The 14,512-nt window shown below is 37.2% G+C and overlaps 1 protein-coding gene across 1 annotated transcript in view; it reads right to left on the bottom strand.

Moving 5' to 3' along the window:
- Positions 1–9,232: 9,232 nt before the first annotated feature.
- The window catches only part of LOC105218662 (cleavage and polyadenylation specificity factor subunit 5), a 29,366-nt gene continuing 24,086 nt past the window's right edge, over positions 9,233–14,512 (bottom strand). Inside the window, exons 3-5 of the mRNA XM_011194385.3 lie at positions 10,686–10,851; positions 9,390–9,504; positions 9,233–9,324 (exon numbers count right to left, since the gene is read on the bottom strand). Coding sequence (XP_011192687.1) covers positions 9,303–9,324; positions 9,390–9,504; positions 10,686–10,851 — 303 coding nt within the window. The 3' untranslated portion in view covers positions 9,233–9,302. The remainder of the gene's footprint in view (positions 9,325–9,389; positions 9,505–10,685; positions 10,852–14,512) is intronic.

Genomic DNA, 14,512 nt, shown 5'->3' with positions numbered 1-14,512 from the left:
TTTCTCCATTTTATGGTCCGATTTTGCCCATTTTCGAAAACAACCCTCTCACGGTCCCAAGGACAGGTGTACCAAGTCAAGATATTTTAATTTTACTCAAGTTAAGCGTTGCATGAACGGACCCTATATATAACTAAATAACTTACAAACAACCGTTATGTGAACAAAACTATAATACCCTCTTTAGAAACTTTGTTGCGTGAGTATAAAAATGGCGTGTCCAATATAGTGGACGCTTTTTTGAAAATTTCATTGAAATCGCTTGAAATCGGATTCGCATCCAGCTACCCCAAAAACATATAACACACCTAGTATTATCCCCAGGTCATAATAAAACTTTTTTGTGTGGCTGTGCAATCGGTTCAGTGTTTACACTCGCTTATTAACAATGGAGTGAGGAACTAAAGGAAAACGAATTATGGTAATTGCTTTACATAAGTGGGGAAAAAAGCGAAGGTTTCTGAGATTTTTAAAAATTTAATATTTCGAGAATGATTCCTGATTTCATAGCTGCAAATGATTGGCCATCTGTGAGTCCAGATTTGAATCCATTTGACTGCAGTTTATGGTCAAGGCTCATTGTAAAAAATATAAAGAATTTTTTGCAATTCGAACTAAAACGCTAGTTTTGAATTAATTTATATTAATTTATTATTTTAATTTAAATTAATTAACAATTAGTTCTGAGAATTAAAAAATTTACTTTACACTCTACCCTCTAATGCGATAATGCCGATCTGTTAGCAACGGCTCCCGCTTTTGCCTATTTATTCCTTCTTTGCTAACTGATCTTCTGATTGCCCCCGTTTCTCCAAATCGACCAATCAAAATTCGCCACGATAGCAATAAGCGCGTATGTAATTAGGACATACGTAAGTAATTAGGAAAAAACGTAACTAATTAGGATTACGTTAATGATGCTGCCATATCGTTCGTAACACTCCCCCCCGGTATATCCTGTTGATCAGGGTGTACCAAACTCATCAAATCTAGAACGGCTATTTTGGCAGCTGGTCTCTCAAAGATGCCGCAAGAGGTCTTCAGAGTAGCGCTTCTGACTTTTCCATCATCACTTTTTCGTACCTGAATCACTCTGCCTTTAGGCCAGCAGTTTCTTGGACTATTGGGGTCAACGATGTACCCAATATCACCGATTTGAATAGGCTTTACATCCGAAAACCATTTGGTTCGCCTGGTTATGGTGGGTAGATACTCCAAAATCCAGCGTCTCCAGAATGCATCGGCTAGTTGCTGTGATGTTCGCCAGTTACGACGCATTAAAGTGGTCTCAGTAACTGGTTCTGCGATTGGCTTAACACCACTTGAGCTACCTAGCAGGAAATGGTTAGGCGTGAGTGCTTCCTCCTCTTCGTGGTCGATGGGGATGTAAGTTAATGGACGAGAGTTAATAGTCATTTCGACCTCCATTAAGACTGCACGAAGTAGTTCGTCACTTGGACGGTTAGTTGTCAGAATTTGTTTCAGTATCTGCTTTACTGACCGGACCAACCGCTCCCAGGCTCCACCCATGTGGGGCGAAGCGGGTGGTATAAAACGCCAATTAGTTGCAGCAGAGGTAAACGTCTTCGTTAGAAGATTTTTATCTAACAGTTCAAATGCTGATTTCAACTCCCTTTCAGCACCTTTGAAGTTTGTACCATTGTCACTCCATATTTCTAAAGGACTCCCTCGGCGGGCCATGAAATTACGTATAGCTAAATTACAGGAGTCGGTTGATAGCGAGTATGCAATTTCGATGTGAACTGCTCTAGTTGTTAAACAGGTGAACAACACTCCGTATCTTTTCTCTGTACTCCTTTTAACCGTAACCAGGAGTGGGCCGAAGTAGTCAACGCCTACGTAGGAAAACGGTCGACTAAATGCTGAAGTCCGGGCTGGAGGTAGACAGGCCATCATAGGTGGTCGAGGTTGAGATGATTTGTTTTTACAATACTGACAATTGCGTCGAATTTTATTGGCCAGCGTGCGAAGTTTTATAATCCAGTAGAATTGCCTTATTTCGTTGATCACTGTTTCCAAGCTGCCATGATGATACTTTATATGAAAATAATTTATAATTAAATGCGTAACGTGATGATCTGAAGGCAACAATACTTGGTCTGGCCGCCCATGTATCTTAACTCTACTGTTTATTCGTAAAACTCCGTAGTCATCCAGATAAGGTGATAGTTTGAAAATATTACTAGATTTGTCAATAACCTTTCCGGATTCTAAAGACTTGATAGAGTCTTTGAAGCTGTCATGCTGGACTTTTCTCCAAAGACAGCGCTCCGCTTTACGAAAATCTTCACTATTTGGTGCATCACCAATGAATTGATTGTCTCGAATAACACTTAACCAAATCCGAGAGCAATACATAGTCATAGCGGTTCCACGAAGTAAACGGTTCCAAGTTGAAAATCTTGAAGGTTCTGGTACTACTTCAAGCTGTTCTAAGGTTGAGTTATGAATGCCGGTAAACTGCGGACGCAGCTCTTCAGTTGAAACACATTGTGCTTCATCAGACATAAACCTCTTTCCATGCGAGAGGTATAAAAACGGTGGCCCCTTAAACCACCGACTGTCGTTCGAAAAGTCAGGATCACCATTCCATTTGGTAGCTTCATCAGCAACATTTTCTCCAGTTGGAACCCAGTGCCATTCCTTGACGTCAGTCAACTCTAGGATTTCACTAACTCGGAAGGCTACGAACTGTTTATAACGGCGATGATCGGATTGTAGCCAAGCTAATACCGTACGTGAATCTGACCAAAAAACGCGTTTATCAATGTGGATAGAGTGCGATTCAATTACATGTTTGGCGAGGCGAGCTCCTAAGAGAGCTGCTTTCAGTTCTAAACGAGGTATAGATACTAACTTAAGTGGGGCTACTCTTGTTTTACTAGCGACCATTGTACAGTTAATTGTATCGCCGTATGAGTATCGAAGATAACACACTGCCGCATAACTGCTTTCGCTTGCATCAACAAATGTATGTAATGTAATTTGAGGAACTCCGTCAATCGTGGTTCTCATGTAGCATCGTGGGATTCTCAAACTCTCAATTTTTGGAATAAATTTAATCCATTTTAGCCACTTGGTAAATTGGTCATCAGGGATTGGGACATCCCAGTCGCATCCAGCTCTCCATATCCCTTGTAAGATGACTTTGGCATATGTTACGTAGAATCCAATTAGCCCAAGAGGGTCGTATATAGTCATCACCAGGCTCAAGACCTCACGTTTAGTAGGTCGCCGTTGACATAGAAATATGTCAGAATTTCTGTACTTAGCGGATACACGAAAGGCGAAATGGTCGCTGGATGTAATCCACCACATGCCTAAAACCTTCTCAGTAGGCAGCTCATTATTAAGATCGAGAGATAGCGCATCTAATGGATGCTCATTTAGGGTAGTCAGTACTCGACTAGAGTTGGACAAAAAATTTCTTATATGAAAGCCCCCTAGCGAATGAATATGCCGAACATCTTGTGCTAATCTTATAGCTTCTTCTTCAGTATCCACACTCACCAACATATCATCGACGTAGTGATTTTCGATTATACACTTTGAAGCATTAGGGTACTCCTGTTTGAATTCTTCACCATTCTTATTTTTGACATATTGTGCGCAGCTTGGTGAACATGTAGCCCCAAAGGTCATCACCGTCATGACAAACGTAGTTGGCTCATTAGCGTTTGGTTCATACCAAAGAAAGCGTTGGAAGTTCTGATCTTTTTTTCGGACACGAACTTGATGAAACATTTCAGCAATATCGGCAGTGATTGCAATTCGCTTTTGTCGAAACTTAAAGAGCACCTTGTGCAAAGGGGTGGTTAGATCGGGACCTTTCAGCAGCATGCTGTTTAGAGATATGCCATTTACCTTAGCAGCTGCGTCCCAGACTAATCGAATCTTTCCTGGTTTGTTGGGGTTGGTTACTGCAAAAATCGGCAAATACCAGTATTTTTTTACGGCAGCGTCCGATGGCCCTAAACGTCTGATGTACCCCTTCTGCATATAATCGTGAATCTTTTGGTTAAGAGTTTCAGCCAGTTTGTGGTCGCGTTGCATTTTTGTCCGTAGACATCGGGCCCGAAATAAGGCCATTGGAAGGCTATCGGGTATCTGGATGTCCGGATGCTTCCACAATAAACTGGTCTCAAAATGACTTCCAATACGAATAGTATGGTTTTGTAATTGCTCCAAAGCAGCCTCGTCCTCCGTAGATATTATGACAACAGGTTTGGTTGACACACCCAAGTTGTCGAGGCAAATGTACGATTTGGTAATTTCAAGCAGTTCGGCTGTTGCCGAGCAATCACAAATATGGTAGACATGGTGTATGGTATCAACGTATGGGTCAGGCGTAAGACCTTTCAATGTCCATCCAAGTTTAGATTTTTCTGCAATTGGTTCATTTTCTGCTCCATATAATGATTTTATAGGAGATCCTAATGTCGCGTTATTTAAGCCAATAAGCAGTTGCGGAATGGCGTTCGAATAGGATTGCAATGGCAACCCTTCCAAGTGTTTGAAATCGGACTGCAATTTGAAAGCGTTAAGCGATTGCGTAGGCAAATGAAGCTTCTTGACGGAGCGAACACCCTTAAGAGCAAATTTCTTATGCCCATTTGGAGCTGATATGCTTAGGTCGGCTACGACCGACTCGTTCTCATAACGATGTGTGTCACCAGTCCAACGTAGGCAGAGTGGTTGCGGTGTGCCTCTTACTTTCAGTCGTTTTAAAAGCTCATCATCGATGAGGGTAAGAGACGAACCATCATCTATGAAAGCGTATGTTGACACTCTACAATGGCCTGAGTGTAAAACTACTGGAAGTATTCGAAACAGAGTGCAACTCCCGGTTGAAATATGCGCATTTATATTGGCAGACTGCGCTCCGGATAACACGTTGACGTTTTTTGATGATTTTTCAGCTACTGCTTGATTAAGGTTTAAGTTGTGGAGTAGCGGATGATGATTGTGAGTGCATCCATTAACGCTGCAAGGTTTAACGGCAATACATTTATTCGTTGCATGTTTTCTCAAACATCGATGACATAGTTTCGATTTTCGAACTACTTGCCACCTTTGACTTCGTGGCATTTCCTTGAAAGAGGTACAATTAAAAACTTCACCACAGTTTTCATCGCAAACGATACATCTTACCGAATTAAAATGATGATTAACTGTCCCGCGTTTACGCTCTCTTACCGATTCCTTCGGGACGATAACGCAGTTGGCCCCTTGAGCTAACTGGAATAGCCAATCGCTGAAGTTTTGTAGATTGCATACTGTCAGGGTTCGCTTATGCATGCCCCAGTATGCCGGTAGAAGCCCAGGTAATTTCGAAACCAACCGCTGTTCAAATTCGGGATTATTCAAATGACTAATCAGGCCAGATACTGACATTGTTGCACAGATGTTTTGCACTTCTACAGCAAAGTCGACTATAGATTCCAGATGACTCTCTGATGGAGGAGGCAATTCGTAAATTTGTCGTTGCAAAACACTGATGATCAATTCTGGTCGTCCAAATCTCATTTGAAGCGTAGCCATAATTTGGTTCACGCATGAGGAGTGAAGTAGCAGATTTTTAACTGTCTTCCGCGCTGGACCTTCCAACGCCTGCCGCAGTCGTAACAGATTCTCTTCGTCAGAGAATCCACAAACATCTGTCGATTGATTATAAGCAGCATAAAACAACGGCCACTCGCTGGGTTTGCCATCATATTTGGGCAACTCTTTAGCAAGGCTGTTACGAGACGCCACCTGATCCCTGGTTAGCCGGCGATAAGCTGAGGCTCCAAAAGACAGGCTGTTAGCGTGTCCAGCTGTAGGCAAAGTTGTATGCGTTGGTTGCGGCGGAGGACATTCCGGAAATAATGTCGAGTTCTGTCGCAACTGTTGCTCTAACGACTGTATCCTGTCCAATAACGATTGAAGGATAGGTGCTTGTAGGTTACTTTCACCTCGTTGATCAGATGATGTTCTATTTGGGATATTGTTGTGCTGCGTAGGTCCACTATTACTTACAGAGTTTGCGATTGAAACGGCTCTATTAAAGGGCGCTACAAATTCTGGAGGTAACTGCAATATTTGTGATGGGAGAGGCGCCTGATCCCTCATCCCGGTTGAGACTCTAGGCATTGAGTATTCATCTATGTCATCTTCGAAACCCATTGCGTCTATGCGATCTAGGAAGCTGTGCTGTTCCCTCGGTAAAGCTTCCCGCTGACGTAGAATTTCACTCTGCTCACGTAGCAACTCAGCCCGGCGACGTAGCCCTTGAGGACCAATAGAATTTGCGGAGTGAACAGGAGTTGCGGGTTGGCTTCCATGAAAATGCATTTGTGGGCGTGATACCGTATGCACCCCATCGACACGTGGTGGAGCTCCATACGAGGTGCCCACGTTCAAATTCTCAGCGTGCATCACAGAGATTCCTTGTTCGGCAGGCCTTTCAGTAGAACTGCTTTCTTCCAAATTACTCACCATTGGGAAGCTTGTAGAAGCAGTGAGACTGGTAGCTCCAGCGAAGTTAGCTGGTACAGCGGACATCTCAGGATTGTTAGCACGCAACATTATAATTTCCACTTCTATGGAATGCGCGATGAGGGTAGAGTAAATTTTTTAAGATGTAAAAAATATAAAGAATTTTTTGCAATTCGAACTAAAACGCTAGTTTTGAATTAATTTATATTAATTTATTATTTTAATTTAAATTAATTAACAATTAGTTCTGAGAATTAAAAAATTTACTTTACACTCTACCCTCTAATGCGATAATGCCGATCTGTTAGCAACGGCTCCCGCTTTTGCCTATTTATTCCTTCTTTGCTAACTGATCTTCTGATTGCCCCCGTTTCTCCAAATCGACCAATCAAAATTCGCCACGATAGCAATAAGCGCGTATGTAATTAGGACATACGTAAGTAATTAGGAAAAAACGTAACTAATTAGGATTACGTTAATGATGCTGCCATATCGTTCGTAACAGCTCATCGTTCGTACGTTGTCGGTATTGTTTAAAGAACCATAAATCTTCTACAAAACATTCTCTCGAAAACGCGCTGCAACACGAACAAGTTATGTAATTAGAGGGAACTGAATGAAATACTACTCCAACTCAACGGAGGAGGGGTGAAAGCATGTTCCCTTCAACTGGCAGCTAGATTATGGAAAGAGCCCTACGAAAGTTAAATCCATAAACAACGGACTGAACTGATGATCATAAATAGAATCAAAATACCCCACACTCAATGGTACAACTCTCTGGTTGAGATTGACAAAAACTCAACTGGAAAATGAATATTGAAAAAAAGAGCAAAAAATAGCGTATCATGTGGATGTACACGGCCGTCATTAGACCAATATATATGTACATATGGAGCACCGGTTTAGTGGCATGCACTAAAGAAACAATAGAACATGAGACAATTAAATGGAATACAGAAGCAGCCTGTGCAGGGCCTTGTGCTATCAAGTCATGTCCGACTGATGCACTTAATGCGCTTCTGCACTACCCGTAGACATTCAGGGGTTAGGTGGCTAGAACCTGAAGAACTATGGAATAAATCAGATAACAACATAGAGTTTTTGAAAAATAATAAAACATTATTCCGAAATAACGAACACATTAATTGTCAGGCTAATTCGTTATATGGAATTTTAAGTTTAAGTTTTTAGTTAATTCGAGAACTCACTTAGAGATATGTTTTTCAATAAAAATTAGTTAAATATTCTAATATTGCAGTATAATAAATTGTTTTATTAAATTATTAGTTAAATAAAGAAAAAAACATAACATAACAATTCAAATGCTGCCTTAAAAGAAGTAATGTGAAATTAAATATTTTTACATAATTATACTTGTAAATATCTAGCTTTTTAAAAACTTAATTAATCGTTGTTCGCTTCGTTAGAATATTCGATGGGAGCCATCCTGAAGTTAAATCAGTACAATGCGTTTTGCGAAACTGATATTGTTATTCTTTGCCGCTCTTAGCTTTTTGGCCACTTAGATTACTGGATAAAAGGACAATCACTCTTTCCTTGAATCTTTTTGGCGCTCAGGTCCGATTTAGAAAATTCTTCACCACGGAATGTTTCCCTTTTGTAGTTGGACCTCTAATTTTTCGGAAGGATTAACTTATTTTTTAATATATTCGAAATGGTGAACACTTTCACTTAATTTTTTACACAATTGCGACACTTGTACTTCTATTTGGTGCTGATCAATAAATTGAAGTTCTTTAATCAAATTCAATAGTTTGTTGATAATCAATTTGTAGATTTCTTTTGAATTTTCCTACATATGTTTTCATCATGTTGTTCGTTAAACTGAGTACCTACAAATCCCCGATGCTTGTTATTGTTGTAACGGTTACCCAGGCCTGCCGGAACGGGCTAGCCTAATTGTCATCGAAGTCATCTAACGCGATGTTCATTATTCCCCACAATAGCCGGTTCTGCTATACCAGGGTTGAATCGGATTTTTGGATCCGATCAAGAACCGTTATTTCGGCGACCCTGACCTGCCTGGATCGTTAAAACGAATATTCGTTATTTCGGAAAACTACTGTTTATAAAACAATAAAAATTAATATCTCGTACCAAGTAGCCGCGAGCCAATAGCGTATGTAGTTTACGAAAACTGAACACTGAAAATATAACCACAATCGTGAAATAATAGGCCCATAGAAAATTTGTGAGCAGAGGTTAAATGAAATTTATAAAATGTTCATCGGAGCATTAAGAGCAGTTAAATACAGACGAGCAATACATGTTATAGCGGAAAATTTTGCAACGGATGCAAATAATTATATTAAAATATCAAAATAAATAAATAAAATATATTATTTTTTCTTTAATTTAAAACAAACGATCAATTTGAGATGAGCATACAACTATTTTTAGGTTTGTAATAATGTATATGCTAAAACATTAGTTTAAAACTTTTTTCCCTTTACTGTTTCCAATTTAACTTCATCATCATATTTCGATGTCCCAATGTATATGTTTAATATTTTTACGATAATTTTTAGTGTAAGCTTATAGTTCTTAATTTTAATTATACGGCAGTAAACCCAGTAGTATAGCAGGTCAAAAGAAGAGGTCTATAAATGTAAAATAACTAATCCAGTTATTAAGGTATGTACCATGATGTCTGTATTCTATGCAGTTTAAGTCCATCTAAATGTAAATATATTAAATAAAGACATTCGAATAAGTTAAAAGACCAAGTTGATTTATTTAATTTAACTATTGTAAGATGCCACGAAAAACTCAGCGTTCCTTTACATATAAATAAAATTGAACCTGAAATATAGAGATGTTTACATAAAGATAACAGATTATAACAAATAGAATATCAATATTTATACCTGCATAAGGCTTGAGGAAGCGATGATATAATTGGACCATATCCTTGAGAATTGTCATAGAGTTCAAATAAGGGTGCTGCTACAAGCTTGTAATTTTTGGGAACAGCAAATAAAGCTAAATGATGATAGTAAAAAGGAAATTGAATAACAATATTCTACCTTTATTTGGAAAATATATATATTAAAATAATTTCGAGTTTTAGTGATATGTGCCGCACTTTGACATAATACATAATACATAATCAATTCTAAAAATATTTTATCTGTTTATATTTTATGATTCAATTGTTAAAGGTTCTGTAAAGTAGTAATTGATCGACACACGGATTTAGTGCCATGGACAACATAGACTGTAAAAATAGCACACGTGAAGAAGCTTTAAGCGAAGGTGCCGTGAAAGTCGCCCGAATTCACAACAGTATACCGAAAGGGTTTTATTCAGTAGTTGTAATGGACTTGTGAGTGATTATATAAATTAGTGTTTTCATCAAAAAAAAGAAAACAATATTAGCTATAGGCTTTTATTTATTAAATCGTATTGAAATTGACAATGCTCCATTTCCATCTTCATAAAGACTCACATGCAGTCCTTCCCTACCATCTTTAACAATTATTTCTTAGCGAGTTAACGAACTTTCAATAGTTTTAAACCTTTACCTTTTTATGGGCAGTGGACGTGCATATATTCATATTTTTAATCTAATTTCACATCATAAAATAAAATGTTGAAGGGAAATGTTTTGCCCAAGGCTTTCAAAAAAAAGTTATATAAATTAAAAAATATATAAACTCGTGATTTTAAACTTTTTTTAAAAACTGGACTATGCTCGTTAACTACAAAAGATTCTAAATTGCGTCGACAGAAATTATATTATGTATGTAGGTGCGAGAAGCACCATTTTTGAACTTAACTGTTATAATCTGGGCAACATGTTGCGAGAATATAAAGTCCATTGGAATAACAAATCATTATATTATATGTTATACATACACGTATATTATATGTTCGTCACCAAACTATAATATCCAAGACTAGGCGTTCGTTTAAGTTTGGTAAAATATAGTCATTCTGACTTAGTGATTTAAAGGAATCAAAATATATTCATATGTATATTAAAAAAATTAAGTCAACAGTCTTTGATATATTGAAAATTTATTATTGTAGTACACAATTATTATTGTCTACTCGTCACCTACGGTATAAAAGACGAGTTTTAAAAACAGTGTGAAAAATATATTTAGCATGAAATAACCCGAAAAGGAAAAAATTACTATATAACATAAACTATGACTCACCCTTTTCATGTAACTGTACCAAAAACAACCGTTTGTGTTCTTTTGGTTTAGTAATATGTGGCGGAATGTATGGATATTGAGGTGGTTCAAAATTCGGTCGCCACCAATTTCCAATTGTATCTTCAACAATCCAATCTTGTTTTACGCCATCTTGACGTCCCAATGTCTGTAAAAATAAATAAATTAGATTTTATGTCCAAATTTATTTCACTGCCATAAACATATGCCTTTAAGGAGCTGTGCGCTTATGTGTGCAGTTACACACCATCATATTTCCACCACATGGTCATTATGATTTTGAGAAATTCACATTAAAAATAATTATACATTTGGTTACATTTGTAATTGATGCTTCTACAAGCTTTAGTGTGACTGAAGTTAATATTTTATATAAAGCGTCAGTTCAATTGATGTAGCTAAAAAATATTCGTTACATACAGTCGACGCTTACAAGAGAAGCTTCGGTAAATAAGGTATATCGCTGAGATGTCAAATAAACATAAGCAAAAACAAGGAAAAACGTTAACTTCGGCTGTACCGAAGCTAATATACCCTTTCTTTCAGTAACTATGTGTTTAAGCAAATCTAAAGACGTAAGAAAAAGTAAGTAAAAAAAGAAAACATTTTACTAATCCTTTTTAGCCGGGTTGTTTGCTAGAAACATTAAGGTTATATAGTTAACTGATCTGAGCAATTTCTTCGGAGATTATATTATTACCTTAAGCAGTAATCCATGTCAAATTTCGTGAAGATACCACGTCAAATGCGAAAATATTCCATACAAGCCATTGACAACAGTTTGTATGGCAGCTATATGTTATAGTGAACCGATCTGAACAATTTTTTCGGAGATTAAATTATTTCTATGAACAATAACTCACACCAAATTTCGCGAAGATATGTAGTAAAATGCAGAAGTTTTCCATACAAGCCATTGACAACAGTTTGTATGGCAGCTATATGCTATAGTGAACCGATCTGAACAATTTTTCCGGAGATTAAATTATTTCTATGAACAATAACTTACACCAATATCGTGAAGATATGTAGGAAAATGCAGAAGTTTTCCATACAAGCCGCAACAACATTTAATTATGTTGCTGAACAATACCTCAGTGCAACAACTTCCACCGCGGGTTTAGCAGCAGTATATATATTTAATAAATATGTATGAACATACATCTCCATGCAACGTGCTGTCTAAGATGACTTTAATGCCACAACTTATGGTATTTTTACCAACCAAATGATCGTAGGAAAATGGAGATATCAGCAAAATTGTAATAGTTCGCCCAATATTATCATCATAACTTGACGGCCCATCCAAATTGTCTCGATTGAAAAATCATCAGATAATATTTCTGAGCACAACCACACAACAGATAACTTTAAAAAAGTTAAGTGGGTCGAAAGCATGTAGGATTTTAATTCGGAGATTCGACAACTGATAACTATGATTGAACGAACTTGAAGTCATATAAAATCTCCGCTCTTGTAAGTTCGAAAAAACATGTCAACTTAGTTGAAATTCAATTCGATGGTCATGTCCCCTCATACTCAAAGAAGTGTGCAAACTATTTTAGTCACCAATTTATATTGAACTTTTTGGTAAGCAAGCTTAAATATATGGCTATGCAAAATGCCTAAAAATGAACGCCACTTACTTTTATCACATTATACTGTCCAAATATATTAGCCAAGATGTAATGAATACTTTGATGTGAAAACATTTAAGCTCAAGAGAGTAACTTTTCTCTCCAAGGTATTCAGTCTGCCGCTGAGCACTCTTAATATATCCGATATGAGGAGCCTAACTGAACATTAACACGGCTTCCGCAACGTGCACAGTGCCACCACACCATAAATATACACATAAACGGTAAAATTAATCATAAACTTTCAGATGACTCATGGCTTCAATCACAAACCACCCTGTAAATGGACTGTCCAAGTAGTGTACAAACCTATTAGAGACGGGGTGTATTTTATTTATTCTTAACACCAACATCCTCACACTGTCAAGGAACATGTGTACTAAATTTCATCTCATGAATATCTCAATTTAATCAACTTATCGTTTGCACGAAAAAATTAAAAATTATCATATTCCCTTCTAGCTTCACTAGTGCTTCAATCCCACCTCATGAAAACGACCTCTAAACTTTTAATTTCCGTCACTTTGATTTACAGTGTTTTTAAAATCTTGAATTGATTCCTCAAGGTTTCTATCGATGTGCAAAAGGTCCCAAATAATTGTTATTTTTTCAACAAAACAGTATCTTCCTGCTACTTAAATTAGACCATTTTATTAATATTTGTTATAATATTAACTATTAAATACAAGTTCCCAATAGAAAGTAGTTATTTGATAGACTGAACACAATTGTGCAACTATAAGTGCGGCAAATTACTTTACATTACTAACTTAACAAAACAAATTAAAACAAGTAAGGAAAGGCTAAGTTCGGGTGTAACCGAACATTTTATACTCTCGCAATTTATTGAAGAAATTTTATTAAGATAACGCACAAATTTACCCATAAATTCGGCATACAGTTTAATAGAATAATGAAAGTCATATATAGATATGAGGGCTGAGGTAATTCCTGAACCGATTTCATTCAATTTCACCAGCAAGATACACTATATCCAATACTATACGCTCACTTAATTTTGCTAAGATATATCACATATTAACCAATACATATATGCGTAATAAAGCCCAACGAATTTTTGAAAAACTTATAATTATGTATATGGGAGCTAGGAGATGTTGTGGCCCGATTTTAATAATTTTTGGAACAGAGACACACTATTGGAAGAAAACAATTTCCTCTGAATTACATTAAATTAGCTGAGAGATTTACCCATATTTTCGGTTAAAATTTAACCTTAGGCGCTGAGTTCAACATGTTCGATATCTGGGGCCTTGAAAAGTTATAGTCCGTTTTCGACAATTTTTTCACAAGTGATGCCACAGATCATATACTGTTTTTGTGTAAAGTTTTATTTCGCTATCATCATTGGTTCCAAATGTATATATTATAAAGTGAAGGATTCAGATGGAATTCAAAATTGAGTTATAAAGAAAGTAGTCGTGGTTGTGAACCGATTTCATCCATTTTCCACACATGTCATCAGGGTGTCCATAAAATATTATATACCGAATTTCATTAAAATCTGTCGAGTAGTCCCTGAGATATTGTTTTTGACCCATAAGTGGGCGATGCCACGCCCATTTTCCATTTTGTAAAAAGATCCTAGTGCAGCTTCCTTCTGCTATCATTTCTGTGAAATTTTGTGTTTCTGACGTTCCTCGTTAGTGAGTTAACGCACTTTTAGTCATTTTCAACCTAACCTTTGTATGGGAGGTGGGCGTGGTTATTATCCGATTTCTTTCATTTTTCATGTGTTTTTGGTTATCGTCATTTTGTGGGCGTGGCAGTGGTCCGATTCCGCCCATCTTCGAATTTAACCTTCTTATGGTGCCAAAGAACACGTGTTCCAAGTTTCATTAAGATATCTCAATTTTTACTCCAGTTACAGCTTGCACAGACGGACAGGCGGACGGACGGACAGACAGACATCCGGATTTGAACTTTACTCGTCACCCTGATCACTTTGGTATATATAACCCTATATCTAACTCGTTTAGTTTTAGGACTTACAAACAACCGTTATGTGGACAAAACTATAATACTCTCTTTAGCAACTTTTGTTGCGAGAGTATAAATATGAGAGGAATGGTAACGGTTTTTTAGGCTATCTTAATAGTAACATCAAGGAAAGTGCGCCAAATCTTTGCACATAGCTAATCCTAGAGAAGA

This window comes from Zeugodacus cucurbitae, chromosome 4, assembly GCF_028554725.1.
Source record: "Zeugodacus cucurbitae isolate PBARC_wt_2022May chromosome 4, idZeuCucr1.2, whole genome shotgun sequence".
Classification (NCBI taxonomy): Eukaryota; Metazoa; Arthropoda; class Insecta; order Diptera; family Tephritidae; genus Zeugodacus; species Zeugodacus cucurbitae.
Note: the sequence above shows the minus strand (reverse complement) of the source record. Positions and strands in the feature narration are given on the sequence as shown.